Source organism: Mya arenaria, chromosome 8 (assembly GCF_026914265.1).
Source record: "Mya arenaria isolate MELC-2E11 chromosome 8, ASM2691426v1".
In the NCBI taxonomy this organism is placed as follows: Eukaryota; Metazoa; Mollusca; class Bivalvia; order Myida; family Myidae; genus Mya; species Mya arenaria.
Window position 1 is genome coordinate 35999711 of NC_069129.1, and position 19285 is coordinate 36018995.

A 19285-nucleotide genomic window follows, 5' to 3' on the forward strand; every position below is an offset into this window, starting at 1 on the left:
TAATAGCCTATGTTTTTACTTTCATATGAATTCCACTTTATTCCTCTATGTAAAGTAAATTGTAGTCCGACAAAATGTGAACACATATGTAATTTCGCTTCACAAGTGTCATGGTGTATGATCGTTTGGTGTCCAGTGTTACATCCCTTGGAAAGTTAAAGGTGTTGTTTTTGAAAGAATAAAGCAGAATAACTGTAATTATATCTCTCAAAATTTGTATATTTTATTGAAATGGTATAGACAGGCATGTTATTTTCATGTTTATGCCTTTCTTATCCAAATATCATCTTATTTAATGTAGACTTTTGAGTCCAGTTACATCACCGAAAGTTTATAGTGAAAATGAACACTTGTTCATGTCAATGGTAATCGTATTAAAGTGGATTTTGAACGTTTAAGTGCCAGTAATGTTTAGATAATACAGAAAAACTTGACATCAACACATAAAAGCAGATAGTGCCATCTTTCTGTCATATTGTCCTTGTTACATCACAAACAAAGTGAAATTTCTAAATGGCTGTATTTACTTTCCATGTGGTGTTTTTATATTGTCCTTTCATTATTTTAAAGCTTATGTGCCGTATTTCATAAATAGAACATAAGATATGCAAAAATGACATCTTGAATAACTCATAAATATTGGACACCAAGCCATTTGTGATGAAACAAAAATGTGCTGGACAGAAAATTCTTGCTCATATATACATGGATTGCATAAATTGCTTACCTGTTAATTAGATCTGGTCTTTTCCCAGATGAAGTTAAACCTCAGCAGCACTGTGTCCATTACTTATCTCAACAACTGAATTCTGAGAGAAACTTCAGCACCAGAAAGATCATTTTCAGTAAATGTTACTGCAAAAACCTTATCAGAAGTAGCCATTGTTTACATTTCTTTGTAATTCCTTCCTGGAAATTGTGTATCATGTGGTACACATAGCAGAAAGCAATGACGTAGTTGTAAATCTCTACTATAGGACTAGGTTAATTAATTTGCAAGGGTATGCTAATTAACAGATATCTAGTGTTGAGCGTAGCGGAAAAAGCAGCTGGTCGCATTGGTCTGATGTTAACTAGGACACTTTTATTGGGGGTAATTTTGAATGTGTGAATGACTCAAGAATGTTTGTGTATTACAATTTCTATAGTTTTTACTGACTAAGTTGTTTTGGACCAAACTTATAAAACAAGAGGCTCAAGAGGGCCTATGCTCTACTGGCACGGCTCTTGTGGTCATTTTCAATTCAGAGCATGTACATATGAGTAATAGGCAACAAATATATAGTTCACTTTTTGTGTTTGGGTTAGCTAAAAAATGCTGCATGTTCAACATCTGAGGACAGGAAGTGTTGTAAGCAGATAAGTTGCAGGAACTATTTTAATATGTGCCAAGTAAAGGTAATCAAAGGGTAAAAAATATTTGCCTTCAAAACTGAGGACAACATTGATGCTCGTTTGCAAAACTGTGCACATGTGTCAAAATTTCATTGCTGTAGCTTTAAAAACAAGGCAGTCCAAAGGACGGCTTTATCCCCCGCCTTTGTTTTTTAGTGTATTTAGTTTTTCTCACAACCAGACTGGTATGTTGAATCTGACCAAAATTGTACACAACCACTGGTCAAGAGTGGGAATATAGGAAATACAAGTTGTTTGATCGGTAACCTAAATATTCTTGGATATTTGAACATATTATAAAATATTGTTGGATATTTGTTAAAGTTTTTCATATTGTGTGTAGTGTAGGTAAGATCAATGTCAAGGTTACTTTGGCTAAAAATAGGAAGGAAAATGAGTCCTTGATTTATAACATCGATGAAATGGCAAGCCTTAAGTTTTTTCGATAAAGTGATAAATATATATTGTGGTGACGTCAAAACATTGTTTTACTGCTTTCGAAAAGAAAACACATGTTATAAATATATTATCACAGTTATGTCCATTGTTCATTGTCCATTTTTTCAAATATTAAGCTTGTTGCACATAATGATAATGCTTGGTCGAGTGCCTTCAGTATCAATCTGTGCAACTTGTTTAACACTTTCAATGGATATTGATATCTTATCCTCTATTTAGCATTGTCATAATATGAACCCAAAACTTAATGATGGATTACTGGCACAAATTGCAATTGGTTCCAGTTCTTGGATCAGTGCAGTTATTGTTGCTAAAAGTACATGAAATGTATAAGGTCAATAAATCCAGTAAGAATTGACATGCCTTCACTGCTAAATGCAAAAGCCAAGACACAAGCATGTGAACTAAGACCTTTAAATGTCCTTGACCATTGAGGTATGGACCTGGGTCAAGGTAACTGCACATTGTCTCAATGAGGACAACATTTGTACCAAGTAATATGGTAATCCATCAATGCATAAGTTATAGCGCGGACACGAGCATGTGTACTCTGACCTTTAAATGTCTCGTGTGACCTTGACCTTTGAGGTATGGACCCGGGTCAAGGTCACTGCACATCCTCTTAATGAGGACAACATTTGAACCAAGTAATATGGTAATCCATCAATGCATAATTAAGTTATAGCACCGACACGAGCATGTGTACTCTGACCTTTAAATGTCTCGTGTGACCTTGACCTTTGAGGTATGGACCCGGGTCAAGGTCACTGCACATCGTCTCAATGAGGACAACATTTGTACCAAGTAATAGAGTAATCCCTCAATGCATAATTAAGTAGTAGCGCGGACACGAGCATGTGAACTCTGACCTTTAAATGTCTCATGTGACCTTGACCTTTGAGGTACGGACCTGGGTCAAGGTCACAGCACATCGTCTCAATGAGTACAACATTTCTACCAATTAATTTGGTAATACATATATGCATAAATAAGTTATAGCACGGACATGAACATGTGTACTCTGACCTTTAAATGTCCCTTGTGTCCTTGACCTTTGAGGTATGGACCCGTTCAAGGTCACTGCACATCGTCTCAATGAGGACAACATTTGTACCAAGTAATATGGTAACCCATCAATGCATAAGTAAGTTATAGCCCGGACACGAAATGTTACAGCCAGAGGGACAGAAGGAGGGACGGACACCGACAGATGGACGAAGTGTATTCCTATAATCCCCTCCCCACTCCGTGGCGGGGGATTAATTGAAAAGGAAGTAAAAAAAGGTGGGGCCAGGTTTTGCCCAAGGGGAATAATTTCAAATGTTTTGCTAGACGGTCATCATATGATGCTCCACAACAAATATCAAAGATATAAATGGGCCTTGTGGTTTGAAACAAGAAGATTTTAAAAATATTTCTTAAATAAAACTCTAGGAAACTTGTGACCCCCGTGGCAGTGCCAGTTTTGACCCAAGGGTAATAATTTGAACAACCATGGTAGTGGACCACTAAAAAAAGCCTTTTTCAAAATATTAAGGATCTGCATACCTGTTTCAGACAAAAAGGTTTTTAACATTTCCCAATTTAAGTATACCAAACCTGTGAACCCTGGGCGTGGCCAGTTATTACCCCAGGGGCATAATTTGAACGAACATTTACAAGCATTTGTGACTTTACATGTAAACTTGGCTAAAAATAGACTTCACTCATGTAGACTTGGCAAAAAAATGGACTTAGCTAAAAATAGCATTTTTTTTTTATACTTTCAAGACCCATAATCTAGGCATGCATTGGCGGATCTGACTGGTTTTCAAAAGGAACCTAGCTTTAATGGATACCTATATACTGCAAAAGTTTCATCGAGATACAATCAAAACTGAAGACTGTATCATGTTCACAAGCAATTGTTTACAGACGCACATACTTTTTTATACTTTCAAGGCCCATAATCTAGGCATGCATGGGCGGATCTGGCTGGTTTTCGAAAGGATCTGAGCTCTAATGGATATCTAAATACTGTACAAGTTTCATCGAGATACAATCAAAACTGAACACTGTATTGAGTTCACAAGCAATTGTTTACACAATAGCATTTTTTTATACTATCAAGGCCCATAATCTAGGCATGCATGGGCGGATCTGGCTAGTTTTCAAACGGAACTGAGCTCTAATGGATATCTAGATACTGTACAAGTTTCATCGAGATACAAGCAAAACTGAAGACTGTATCGTGTTCACAAGCAATTCTTCACAGACGCACTAATTTTTTATACTTTCAAGGCCAATAATCTAGGCATGAATGGGCGGATCTGGCTGGTTTTCGAAAGGAACCGTGCTCTAATGGATATCTAACTACTGTACAAGTTTCATCGAGATACATGAAGACTGTATCATGTTAACAAGAAATTATTTACAGACGCACGGACGCACATACTACGTACACATAACAATCGCATAAGTTCTACTGGCTAAAAATGAGAAAATTTTAGACCAGAAAATTTTAGACCAATTTTTTTGCCACTTTTTGAAACTGAAATCAGTCTGGGTTGGTCAAAATCGGTCCAGACCGGCAAATTGCCGTTATTTAGAAGCCCTGAACCCCATAATTCATTCCTTAGAATTACACCAGTAGTTCAACTAGAAATGTGTCCATAGGACACGGATGCCCCCACTTCGATTTTTTGTCACAGAAAATAAGCCATAATGATTATTCAGGTTAATCTGCACAAGGGCAAATCCTTTTCAAAAATTAGATCGGATAAGATATTTTTTAAGTATTGTTGGGAAATAAAGGGCCCTAACTCCTAAATGATTAAAGCGATTTCCATGGCTATCGAACTTGATCAAGGTATTATGGTCACAAACATGTGTTAAAAGTTTGGTGAGGATTGGACAAACAGTTTTCAAGAATTAGATCGGAAACAATCTTCGGGACGTATTTTTCAAGTCTTTTTTTGCAAATAAAGGGCCGTAACTCCTAAATGACAAAAGCGATTTCCATGGCTATCGAACTTGATCAAGATATTATGGTCACAATCATGTATGTAAAGTTTGGTGAGGATTGGACACATACTTTTCAAGAATTAGATTGGAAACATATATTTTTGAAGTATTTTTGGCAAAAAAGGGCCGTAACTCCTAAATGACTAAAGCGATTTCCATGACTATCGAACTTGATCAAGATATTATGGTCACAAACATGTGTTTAAAGTTTGGTGAGGATTGGACAAACGGTTTTCAAGAATTAGATCGGAAACAATCTTCGGGACTTACGTACGTACAGACAGACAGACGTACGTACGGACAAGGGCAACCCTATATGCCGCCACTTTGTGGGGGCATAATTATTTTGTTCAAGAATTGTTAAAAAAAATACTTCATTTCATTTCAGAAAACTTTACAGTAGTTCTTTATCACTCATTCTGTTAATAGAACGACCTGACCGAAATGGGAAACAGTTTATCAAATGACGTCACAATAAGTGGGGGAAAGGACAACTACTTTTAATCACTTTTAAACGTAAAATTGAAACATCAATGACGACAATACATTTAACATTCCATAAATTATCACTTTCTAAAATATTGATTTAAATTTTTCGGGGCCTGCTGACACAATACAAACACTAACAAGATAAACACATTTTTATGTATATTGTTATGCGATGATTCGCGATCCGAACATATCAGAACATGTTGTGTTCATCAGATGATAACCCCAATAGCCGAAAGGCAGTTCATTTAAGAAATGGAAGCTGAGGTGTAAATATTACAATTCAAATTTGAATTTAAATAAATAAAAAAATGTTGTAATACAGATAGCAGAGATATCATATACAAAATCATATCAACACAATCATTATACTTAAAAAAATTACCACTAGGACACTTACCCTTAGTTTCCCAATCAATGTCTCTTTGGTTTTGTCCTTAATTGAGACACTCTTGAATGCACCCTCGATCACATGACTTCCACATGGGTCACATGACATTATGAGGACCTCTGCTGGTTCCAGACTGACCAGACTGGTTTCCAGCAGTTTAGTGTTGGAGAAGTTGATCAGTTGCTGGAGTAGCAAGGAACCGTGATAGTTCACTTTCTGAAGGGTGGGACTGGTTGTGGTATCCTGAACAATTGTTTAACAAAACATCAGGTAGAAATCTAAGGAGTCCTATAGATTTTGTGAACATAATTATGGCATTGTAACCTTGTTTTTGACTAGTCATTAAATTGAATTTCAATATTAGCATAATATTTCCCAGTATTAAACTTCAAAGCCAATCCATTTTTAAATAAATCAACGAATTGTGGCAATCCAGTACCTTAGCCTTGGCCTTGTAAAACACATCATATGTCTGGAAAGCTGCCAGCAGTGTAGCAAACTTGGCCCGCCGTTCTTCTGGCTCCCAGCATTGCAGGCCCTCCATCAACATCTGCAGAAATGAAGCATGTTATCTTCCTGATAGTCTTCATCATTTGTTTTCTATACACCTTGATTTGCTGTTAAAGAATATTTAACCAGACAGGATGCTCTGATAGTTTTTATACATGTACTGAGGATATTGGTACTCTTGTTAAAGACGTAATTTTGCTGCTAAAATTCAACCAGACAAATGTAACCTAGACAAGATACACTGAAGGCTAAACAAAGCTACATAGTCTTCAATAATGTACAATGTTTCCAAATACATTGTATTACAAGAGTAGCAAACTGTCACAAATGCGCCCGTCAAAATAATGATTTTTTTTTTAAACTTTGTGTTATCTAAACAATTAAAGGCCCATATATCAAAAGTGAATGGGGCAATATGGTTGGTAATCCAACCTTTCTGAGACAACATAAAATTTGAGTAATTAAGTAATTCAAGGGTTAGAACTCTGAAGGGACTGGGGCCACGTCGCAAAGATACTCTGCCCATACATCTGTCCGAGTTTGGTGATGATTGGTTTTTGCTGAAGGACAGCATGCGGAAGCGACAGTGGTGGGATTCAAAGAAGTCCGGGTGCGATACCCTAGCTCTTTTTTGAAGAAACCCCTTGGTTCTTGATGTAAAGCACCGATACAAGGTGTACTGAGTACACCTCTTTTCCAAACACTACCCTTGAAAAGCCGAGCGCCAGGCAAGGGAGCTACTTGTACCAACTTTTAACGTCTTTCGGTATGACATGGCCAGGGATCGAACACATGACCTCCCGCTCCATAGGCGGACACCTTAACCACTAGGCCACAGAGACCTAGGACCAAGTATACTCTAATTATCAATCAGACAAGCTTTTTTTGTCCAAGGTCACCAATTATAGTTAAACTCTTAGTGTGACCTCGACCTTTTGGTCTCATGACATGTCATCTTCATGTACTGAACACATGTGACAAGTGATTTTAAAATACGTCTCGGAAACATGGAAACCCATTCCAGAGAGATAAAACTGTAGGTGCGACCTTGATGTTGCGGTAGGGGACATGGGTCTTGCATGCAACATGTCTTCTTCATGTACCGAACACGTGCCAAGTGATTCTAAAATACCCCGCCTCCCTCCAGGATAAAGTTTCAATTTCAGTAAGGAGGCATAAAAGAATTTCTAAAAGGTTTTTGGAACATATAACCTAGCGACCTAATAGATCTGACATTGAGAAAGCCCACCTTGACGAGCTGGTCCTGCTTGCAGGAGAGTCTATGAGATGTCTCAACCAGGGCCACCAGCACACCGTAGTTCCTGGAGGCAAACACCGCACCCATTCCCTCACCTAGCTCTTCTATCATGCTACGGAACTTTACAAGTAAAAGACAAAATTAAAATAATTCAATTGCCCATTTGCTCTAACACAAATGCCTGAAGATGAGGACATCTACTTGTAAATGTCTAAAAGTTTTATGATGTGATGTAGCAAGGAAGCAATGTACCACAGTAAAAAGTTTTTTTCTTGACCAAATACTTTGTGAGAAAGGTGACACACATGTATGTATTCAATACTAAAACAAGCCTTTAAACTAGACAAGTTTCCAATATTTCCTATAGGAGCTATAAACCTACTACAGATTTATCTCTGCATGTCTTCACCAGCTTCTGAAGTACAAAGTTAGCAGAGGGGTGTGCGGCAAACTGGAGTAGCCTCCCTTTGAAGAGTTTGGAAAATAGCTCAGTGAAGAGCTCCCCACTGGCAAGGAAAATAACTTGCTCCACCAGGTAGGAACCAACATTGTCTGCAGCAACAGGGGGCACGCTGAAATACAAACATAAAGAACATATAATTTTGAGGCTAGAGACCACCAAATAATTTTCCTATATACTCTGCAATGAATGGACTGATCTGCACGAAAATACACAGAATAGATAGATAGGACACAATAGATAGGAGGAAAGTTCGACCTGTGTAATAAACATAAAAGAAGGTTAGAATAAAAAGCTTTTTAAAAGTAAAACGAACGACCGTTGCAAGGCGGTACCTAACAATCCTTGATAAACATACCTAGTTTTTTATATATAGTATGTATGCACTGTGCTGTTTATGGAGTTTTGTGCTGTTCTTCCAAGTTCCTTGTTTGTGATTTTATGTGTCAAGTAGCCAAGAGTATTGATATGATAAAAACCATGCTTTGGTTCAGTGACATGTGTTTGAAAACAAGCAATTTCGATGAGTTGATATTCCCCCTCCCCCCCCCCCCCCCCCCCCCCCCCCCCCATTAGGCAAGGTTCATGGTTTGGAAATGAAAAGTAGGTGGAATACTCCTATATTAACATGTAATATGGCTGCAGAGAAATGGACTGTTATGAACGTTGGATATAAGTTTGAGTTTGTTTGGAATTAATTTGAAATAAAAGTTTTGTATATAGAGTAACATTTGTAATAGTTTCTATGAATTTGAATGATTTCAAAGTTCAGATCTGTCTAAAGTGATAACAGTAAATAGTGGAAAATGACATTTTAAGGTACCTGTTGATCATGTTCACTGTGTGTTATTTTCAAGCTCATCGAGTTTCACTGCTACCAAGTGGTTGTCAGTGTATGGTAGGGGGTTGTTGACTGTGTGGATTTTGAATTTGGCTAATAAGAAGGTCTAGTGTATCTCCAAGGCTGTCTGGTACTGACTATTCAATACCAATGTTTGGTTTGGCACACAATTTTTCAAAGATTTCACCTACTGACCTGGTTTCCGACCCAATGTGACCCAGTTTTAAACTATTCAACAACAATCAAGGAAACCAGTTTTATTAAGTTTCATCAATATTAGATTGCCTCTAGTGTGTTCCCAATCTTTTATTTTGATTTGACCTATTGACCTTGTTTTTGACCCATATGACCCACTTTTATAACACAGTCGAAATTTAACCTATTTAACCCATTCTGACCATGTTTTAACACAATCTGACCAAGCACCACCATAAAATAGTTTAGACAAGATCTTTGAAAGATTTGACCTTGTGACCTATTTTTTTTATCACATTTGACCCAGTTGAAAACATGTCTAAGAGTTCATCAAGGAAAACATTCTGATCAAGTTTCATGAATATTAGACCATACATAATGCCTCTAATGTGTTTCAAAGATTTTTCTAAGATTTGACCTAGTGACCGAGTTTTTGACCCAATGTGACCCACTTAACAAGCGGTCCATATTTCATCAAGGGGTACATCAAAACCAAGTTTGAACATAATCCAACCAATCATTTCAATTAGACAAAAAAAATTCTAAGATTTGACCTAGTGATCTTATTTTCGATCATATGTGACCCACTTTTAAATAAGTCCAAGATTTCATCAAGGAAAACATTCTGATTAAGTTTTATGAATATTTGACCATGTATAATGCCTGTAGTATGTTCCAAAGATTTTTCTAAGGTTAGACCTAGTGACCTAGTTTTTGAGCTCATGTGACCCACTTTTTTAAGTGGTCCATATTTCATCAAGGGGTTTATCATGACCAAATTTGAACATAACTTGACCAATCATTACCATGATATGGTCCTCGACAAGATTTTTCTAAGATTTGACCTAGTGACCTAATTTTAAATAATATGTGACCCAGTTTTATTTAGGACCAAGAGTTCATCGAGTAAAACATTCTGATTAAGTTTCATGAATATTTGACCATGTATAATGCCTCTAGTATGTTCCAAAGATTTTTCTAAGATTTGACCTACTGACCTAGTTTTTGACCCCATGTGACCCACTTTTATAAGTGGTCCATATTTCATCAAGGGATACATCATGACCAATTTTGAAACATAACTTGACCAATAATTACCATGATATGGTTCCAGACAAGATTTTTCTAAGATTTGACCTAGAAACCTAATTTTAGATCATATGTGACCCAGTTTAATTTAAGACCAAGAGTTCATTCAGAAAAACATTCTGATTAAGTTTCATGAATATTTGACCATGTATAATGCCTCTAGTATGTTCCAAAGTTTTTTTCTAAGATTTGACCTAGTGACCTAGTTTTTGACCCCATGTGACCCACTTTTACAAGTGGTCGAGATTTGATCCAGGGGAACATTCTGACCATGTTTGAACATTTTCTGATCAATGCCTACCAAGATATGGTACCGAACGTACGGACAATTCGGTGGGGAATAAAAAACACTAGAGCTATCTCATAGAAATATGATTAAAACCACTGCACGCACAAGTGTCCGAATGCCAAATAATTTTAAAATATAACCTTTTATCACAAAAATATGGACCAGATACAAACTATCATCAGTAAGGTTTACATAGCAAAACATAAGTTAAAAAGTTTGCTCTGACCTTGACCTGGAAGGTCGGGACACATCCTCATACTAATGTGGTCACTTCTGCCAAATAATTTTAAAATCTGATGGTGTATGACAAAGACATGGACCAAACACAAATTATTATTAGTTAGGATTATAGAGCAAGTCCAGAAAGGTTTCTGTGACCTTGACCTTGAAGGTAGGGACATGAGTCTTGTGCACGACACATCCTCATGCTAAATGATGGGACAGGTCCTGCTTGCAATGACAGTCATATACTAACTTCAAATCGTGAATGAGAAAGATATTGACCAGACAAACAAGAGCTGTCACAGAGACAACGCGCTCGATTATTCCGCCACTTTTCAGTGTAAGGATTGAAAAGTTTTGGCGAAACATGCAAGGATCACTGTTAGATTAGATTTCAATGCAATACATGATGTGCTGAGATATTAACATAAATGTGGTTACATGGAACATTTTAACCAGAATTTTTAAGTCTAATAATAAAGGACCATTATTTGCAAAATACAGTTATCTAACTTGGTTATTCAATTTTAAAAGTTGTATAAAGTGATGTGCTGAGATATTAACATAAATGTGGTTACATGGAACATTTTAACCAGAATTTTTAAGTCTAATAATAAAGGACCATTATTTGCAAAATACAGTTATCTAACTTGGTTATTCAATTAAGTTGTATTAAGTCTCATGGATGGTTGAGTACCATTGTTCAAAATCTTAATGCAATTTCTCAAGTAGCTGTTGAGATATAAACCTATGTGTGCTTACACACAAAACCTTAACCAGAATTTCTTAGTCGAATAATAAAGGGCAATTATTTACATTAAATGCAAACTAGAGTTATTTTACTTGGTTAATGAAGTAGGTTGGATGGTTGAGTACCACTGTATCGAGTCTCAATGCAATACCTCAAGTAGTTGCTGTAGTGAGATATTTACCTATGTGTGCTTGCACGCAAAACCTTAACCAGATTTTTAAGTTGAATAATAAAGAGCAATTATTTGAATTAAATGCAAACAAAAGTTATCTAACTTGGTTAATTCGGTAGGTTGGAAGGTTGAGTACCATTGTATCAAGTCTCAATGCAATATCTCAAGAAGTTGCTGAGATATTAAACTATGTGTGCTTGCACACAAAACCTTAACCAGAATTTCTAAGTCAAATAATAAAGGCCTATTATTTGCATTAAATGCAAACAAGAGTTATCTAACTTGATTAATTAAGCAGATTGGATGGTTGAGTACCATTGTATCAAGTCTCAATGCAATACCTCAAGAAGTTGCTGAGATATTAACCTATGTGTGCTTGCACGCAAAACCTTAACCAGAATTTCTAAGTCGAATAATAAAGGGCAATTATTTGCATTAAATGCAAACAAGAGTTATCTAATTTGGGTAATTCAGTAGGTTGGATGGTTGAGTACCATTGTATCAAGTCTCAATGCAATACCTCAAGTAGTTGCTGAGATATTAACCTATGTGTGCTTGCACGCAAAACCTTAACCAGAATTTCAAAGTCGCATAATAAAGGCCTATAATTTGCATTAAATGCAAATTAGAGTTTTCTAACTTGGTTAATTAAGTAGGTTGGATGGTTGAGTACCACTGTATAATGTCTCAATGCAATACCTCAAGTAGTTGCTGAGATATCAACCTATGTGTGCTTGCATGCAAAACCTTAACCAAGGTGTGACGCCAACGCTTGGGTGAGTAGTATAGCTCTCCATATCGTCCCATTGGTGCAAAAAGGTACCAAACAACATTTTGACCAAAATTGACTTTTCGCTATTTTTTTTTTGAAATAACTTTTTTCTACCTTGTCTAAAAAGATCTCCCCTGAATATTGAATATTGACTGAGATATGAGTTCGTGCAGTTTGGTACCAAGTGAAATTGGTGCTTTTGATTGGTGGAAAAAGGTACCATATGCCATCTGGTGTATGCAAGAAGGTGCTATAAGACACATGGTACCTTTCTGCATTGAAATATTTTAACACATTATATATATTTTTTATGCAAAAAGGAGCCTTATGGCATGTGGTATCTTATTGCATGAGATGATTCTAAAGCATTAGATACATATTGGGATGTAAAAGGGAGCCATATGACTTGTGGTACCTTCTTGCATAAAATGATTTTAACTAAATAAGTTTACAAAGTGTGCAATAAGTGACCAATTGGCATATGGTTCTTTTTTGCATAAATTACTGTGACTAAAATGTTAACATTTTACAATATATAATAGATGTTTATATGGTTCCTTTATGTACTGATAGCAATACACAATTTTCTACTAATTAACACTGATAACTGTGATATCAGGTAACAAGTGTCCAGTAAGTTATTGTCACTTTTTGTGGGATAAAAAACACCAGATGTTGTTGACTTCACATTCGAGAAGTGTAATTTGTTCATAAGGACAGAAGATTAAGAAGGGAGATATGGATACCATAACAAATGTAAGTATTGTTTTCTGTCACCTACAAAACAAAATTAAGTAATAATGCTTATAACTTTATTTGGGGTGCGTTGAATATAACTGAATGTATTATTAGTCTGTAAAGTAATGGTATTTTGGATTTATCCGTTTTAATTTGGCATTGCGATATGTATTATGGAATGTGTATTTAGCGTAATATACATCTAAATATGTTTTATAAATTTAGTAAGGTAGTTATAACAAAATTATGTTTCAGTAAGATTACATGGTAAGATGAGGACATCTACTTTGCGACGCCAAATAGCTGATTAAAGTGAAATTACACAAAATTCAATATGTGGAGATACTATAGCATCAAACAGAACTATTCATGACGAGCCTGCTATTCAGAGTTCCAATTCTGAAGATGAATTTTCATTAACAGATATACAAAAGTGTGAAGGACTGATGTAACCCCTCAAATTAAAATGAATAGATCTAAGTGAAGGTTACAATGACATTGATCTGGATGAAACTTACAAACCAAGCAAGGATCAATTAACTTCCACTGATACAGGAAATGAGACTGTATTAGGAAACAATAAACGGAAAACAGAGGTTTTAGCGAGAAAATTCATGGAAGAAAATTCCGAAACATATCAAGATCTAACAAATGAAGACTCGAATAAAAGAAGCAGGAAAGAACACAGAGAGATGTCCATCAAAAACTAATGAACAGTATAACACTCTCACAAAATAAGAGATGCAAACAAACAATAAAATTAACAATTAGAGTCACTTGGAAAGAGCAAAGAGTATAAGTATAACGTTACATACAATCCAACAATTGTACGACAGTCACACATCACGACTGGATAACTTTCTTGTCAGCAATGAACATAAGCGAGCTAACGTCCGTGGAGATGGAAACTGCTTTTTCAGAGCACCAAAAGAAAGATAAAATGAATTTATAACTAATGATGTATCAGAAAGAAGTAATCAAAGTGCTGAAAGCACTGATGGACTACGGCTTCATTTAGGGGAATGTTGATAACCATGTTCTAAGCATTAAACAAATCGGCTCACATCACAAGGGGTCACTGTTTAATGGGCTAGCTTAAACTTTAGACTAAAACTGCTTGCAAGCTGCAAAGGAAATTTTAAGTGTGGGTAGAGGGGTGGGGGGGGGCTAAAGTGTTTAATCAGATAGTCATAGTTCTTTTGAAAATCTCAATGTCATTAAATCAGACCTAAACAAATTAATTTACGTGGTTGGCGTATGTTAACCAAAGTACACATACTTGTTTAATTTGATTAAATCATTTTATATCAAAGGTTTGTTATTTGCAGTTTCAGAGAAGATTTTCAATGATGCAATTATATCCTATATAGAAAACCTGTCACCTCTTTCAGGGGAGCTTTAAACCACAGGGCCATACTTTGGATAATATTTGTAAAAGACATCAATAAATGCAACAGTAGGCCATTCTTGTACTGTCCTCTGTCTCTGTCCTGATAGCTCCCTATCTCAATAGTTGCAAATGGTTGTAGGTTCATGATTCTCCTGGTCATTGGCCATACAGAAAGATGTTGAATGTAAAATCAAGAAGCTTTCATTTCAGGCACTCCGAATTGAATAGAACTGTAACATTTGGAGTGCGTAGAATTTGTAAGATTCCTAGGCAACATGTATCAGCTGTTGCAGTACATTTACTTTACTACAAATACTTTTACCCGTCCTTGTAAATCTAAAAAAGCTTTCATTTCGCAAAAGTAGTTCATATATTAAACTATAATAAGGTTGCTAAATCAGAGTTTGAACAAGAGATGTTTGTCAAACATTATGCCCCCCCTGAGCGCCATGTTGTCAGGATTATATGGACAATTGAATGAAATATGCATGGACCGAAATGACAGCTGATTTGTTGCTGTTTTAAGATTATGACCATTAAAGTGTGAGGATAAAGTGTGTTATGACCGTCATGACCTTTGACTCTATGAACTCAAAATCCAGAGTCATCAGCTGGTCACCAGAAACCTAAATGTCAAGTTTGAGGGCCATGGGTGCAGGCATTGTCAAGTTATCACAAGACAAGTTTTTTTCGATCAAGGTCACTGTGACCTTGACCTTTGACCCGATGACCCCTTAAATCATAAGGGGTCATCTACAAGTCAGATGCAACTCCAAGTCAAGTTTGAAGGCCATGGTTTCAGGCATTGTTGAGTTATCACTCGGACAACCTTTTACCATTCAAGATCACTGTGACCTTGACCTTTGGCTCTATGAATCCTAAAATCAATAAGGGTGATCTACTGGTCAGGCTTAACATCCATGTCAACTTTAATGATCATAGGTTCAGGCATTGTTGAGATATCAGTGGGGGAAGATTTGTTAACTTTTTTTGCGTTAAAGGTTACTGTGACATTGACCTTGGCCTGATGACCCCCAAAGTCAATAGGGGTCATCTACTGGGCAGGCCCAACCTTCATGTCAAGTTCGATGACCATAGGTCCAAGAATTGTCAAGTTTGTTTTCAAGGTCACTGTGACCTTGACCTTTGACCCCTAAAATCAATAGGGGTCATCTACTGGTCAGGCCCAACCTCCATGTCAAGTTTGAGGGCCATGGGTGCAGGCATTGTTGAGTTATCAATTGGACAACCTTTTACCATTAAAGGTCACTGTGACCTTGACCTTTCGCCCAATGACCCCCAAAAACAATAGGGGTCATCTACTGGTCAGGCCCAACCTCCAAGTCAAGTTTAAGGGCCATGGGTGCAGGCATTGTTGAGTTATCACTCGAACAACCTTTTACCATTCAAGGTCACTGTGACCTTGACCTTTGACCCATTGAGCCAAAAAAACAATAGGGGTCAGCTACTGGTCAGGCCCAATCTCCAAGTCAAGTTTGAGGGCCATGGGTGCAGGCATTGTCACATTATCACTCGGACAACCTTTTACCATTCAAGGTCACTGTGACCTTGACCTTTGGCCTGATGACCCCCAAAAACAATAGGGGTCATCTACTGGTCAGGCCCGACCTCCATGTCAAGTTTGAGGGCCATGGGTGCAGGCATTGTTGAGTTATCACTCGGACAAACTTTAAATTATTTTACCATTAAAGGTCACTGTGACCTTGACCTTTGACCCAATGACCCCCAAAATCAATAGGGATCATCTACTGGTCAGGCCCAACCTTCATGTGAAGTTTGATTACCATACGTCCAGGAATTGTTGAGTTATCACTCGGACAAGCTTTGGTCTACCGACGGACGGACCGACCGACCGACATGCCTGTGCAAAGCAATATACCCCTCTTCTTCGAAGGGGGGCATAATAATTCTGATATCTAGATGTGCCTTTAATTGCAGCAATTTAATGTCCAGCTCATGATGTCAATTGAGCTGGTTAAGCAATACTGCATTTCCTTGGTGTGGGGATTGCATTATATACTTGAATAAACAAACAGTTTTTGCGTTGGAAAGTACAATGTTTTGACAATGTTACATGCAATTTTCTTGACCTGACTCCATCCAAGCCTTAAATCTTAGATCAACATGTACTTGGGGCTATGTGTTTTATCAATGAGAAGTATAAATTATGTTCAATTTAGTGCCACTTATGATATATCATTCCGAATACAAAAACACTAGCATTTTCTTTAAAACCACTAGCATATATATCCTATGTTATGATAAAACCATTGCCAAGGTGGTAATTTGAAAACACTAGAAATTTTATCTGGTCAGGGTTTGACATAGTCTTTCTAGGCAGCTGGACTTGTTTTGCAGTTACTTTGAAAATCTTCAAAAGCTAAACTGATCAAGACTGGAGCAAAATCCTCACAATACCAAAAGGGATTTTAAAGACTTACGAGATCATTCTCATATCACCAATACCATTAGTTTTTATCTACAAACTAAAGTCAACATAAAAATGTTTTACATTAATATTGCAATGAATAAAACATATTGCAATAACATAGCAATCAAGCCTAAACATGAGATTTCAACATTTTCCAGATAAACAATAAATAAGTTTACTTAATAATTTTCTCGATACTTACACAAGCTGGAAAACGGTCTCGTTTTGAATACTTCACATATTTCATGGCTTTCATCATTCAAACTAACATTTCGCTTGTTATTTCAATATTCAATGATTTGGTAAACATTCATAAATGATGGTTAAAATTAAGATTCATACTAATCATGCCTACCAAAAACACCTGACTGACCAATTAGAATCCAATTTTGGCAGGACTTATTGGTGGTTTAGTGAAATCAACCATGACCTCCATACATGTGATAATTTCTTGGGTCGATTCCGGGACACTCGTCGTAATGTCAACGCACACTAGGGGGGTCCGGGGGCATGCCCCCCCGGAAATTTTTTTAAATGGGGAACGTCTGTGGTGCATTCTATAGCATATCTGGGGCTATTTTAGTCGTTTTTAACGTCGGGAAAACGTACCTATTTTGACTGCCAAGACGTATTTTTTACTTGACATGGTTGTTTTTTTCTGCATTTTCTTGAAAAAATAAAACCACCAGATATTTTCCCAGGCTTTAAATGAAGTGCTAACCAGGAGGATATGCAGTCTACTTTCGGTTTCATCAAAACAGGAAATAAACAACTATACGGGCACCTGTTTTCCCGCGCTTTTGAAAACATGCGTTACAAAATATTTATTTTTTCATCACATTTAAAACGTTTGCAATTTATGACACACAATATTTTCCAGACGATAAAGAAGATTTTCCAGTCGATGAGCTTTTTTCCGTTTTGAGATGCATATAATTTTGATAGAGGGAGTGTCAACAATCGGCTGTATAAAGCTATCACGTGACTTACCATGGTCACGTGATTAAAGCACTCTATATAACCACCTGTAAACCCCATATCGTCAGTTTTATTTCGGCGTAAAAATACACACGATAGTCTGGAAAAAAGGTCAAAACACTAAAATTCCTTATGGACGCGTAAGTTGTTTAAAGTATAACGACGTATCGACTTTGAAATTTGAAAAGAATATCATTCATAAGACCAAACAAATCCATATGAAAATAATGAATTTGTATACAAGAACCCTCCCCCACTCGTTAAGCACAACAATAGGCCAATTGATCAATTATCGGGTGATTGACGATGACCTCGACGACACACGTACCAATTAACGGATTAGTGTCAACATGTCCTGTGTTTTACGACCAGTGTCCCGGACAGGCAAAGTAGCTGACTTACATTGGTAAAATGAAGATAATCGATTCCGAGAAAAAAAATTTCGGTTTTTTTTTTATGACTTTCCGGGACAAACATGCACCCTCCGTGACTCCGTGACATAGATACGATTTCCGGGACAATCCCGGACCTCCGGGACGTTATCACATGTATGATGACCTCCCACAATCTGCACTGATCAACAGTAAATGCATTGTTTCCATTGTTCTTATTTTCATAAAGTTAGAAAACAACTGCAGTGAATAAAATTTATTCCTTATCACTGAGAAAAAGTTTAGAATGAACGAAGCCGATGGTTACATTTAGTGGGATATCAAATCCTACAAATGTATTCATCATTTTATGTAACCGTATTTAGTATAAATGTTAAAGTTTTGAAAGTCTAAAAAGTTTCAATTTTTGTATATTTTGTGCTTCATTTAATCTAATTGAAATTTGTTTTTCTTAGTGTTCAATCCCAAGCATACTTGTTCACATTTAAGTGCAAGAAAAGTCTCTAAATTATGATCTGAATAATTTTTTATATTAATGTTAGGTCACATAAAAGATAAACAATGTATTGTGCTTTTTAAAAATAACAGTTTTTCATCTGTTTAAAATTATTTCAAATGCTGTGCATTGAAATTTGATTATGAGTTTAAACTATGACAGGAATAATTCGAGGGAATGTTTTTTTTTGTGATTTCTAGCATTTAAATTGTCTGAATCCCATGAATATTTATAAATTACGTAAGGTACCGGGTATTCTCAAATTGGTCACACTTGTTGAACTTTGTACTGTCTTCTTTTTGTCTGTCTCAAATTTAATACAGCATTGGCTTCACCTGTTGTTTATTAAAGGGACTGTACACCAGAATGGCACCAAAAAAGTTGGATTTTTTTGTCGATGCCCAACTTATGCCACACTATTTAATTATTGAAACTTCTTCAAGACCAGAGAATGCGTTGACATTACTTGTTTTCCCTACATGTTTTTTAAGTGTTCATGTATATATACAGAGAGGGTTACTATGGTTTATTTTTTTTTAAACA

At 36.4% G+C, this 19285-nt stretch overlaps 1 protein-coding gene across 3 annotated transcripts in view; it reads right to left on the reverse strand.

Moving 5' to 3' along the window:
* Window positions 1-19285, reverse strand: part of LOC128244642 (nucleolar protein 9-like) — a 111283-nt gene that overhangs the window by 43082 nt on the left and 48916 nt on the right. For all 3 annotated transcript variants that reach the window (XR_008262960.1, XM_052962661.1, XM_052962663.1), the window contains exons 5-8: window positions 7888-8077; window positions 7497-7625; window positions 6177-6287; window positions 5747-5980 (exon numbers count right to left, since the gene is read on the reverse strand). Coding sequence is in view for 2 of the 3 variants with exons in the window: in XM_052962661.1 (XP_052818621.1) it covers window positions 5747-5980; window positions 6177-6287; window positions 7497-7625; window positions 7888-8077 (664 nt within the window). In the remaining variant the exon portion in view is untranslated. The remainder of the gene's footprint in view (window positions 1-5746; window positions 5981-6176; window positions 6288-7496; window positions 7626-7887; window positions 8078-19285) is intronic.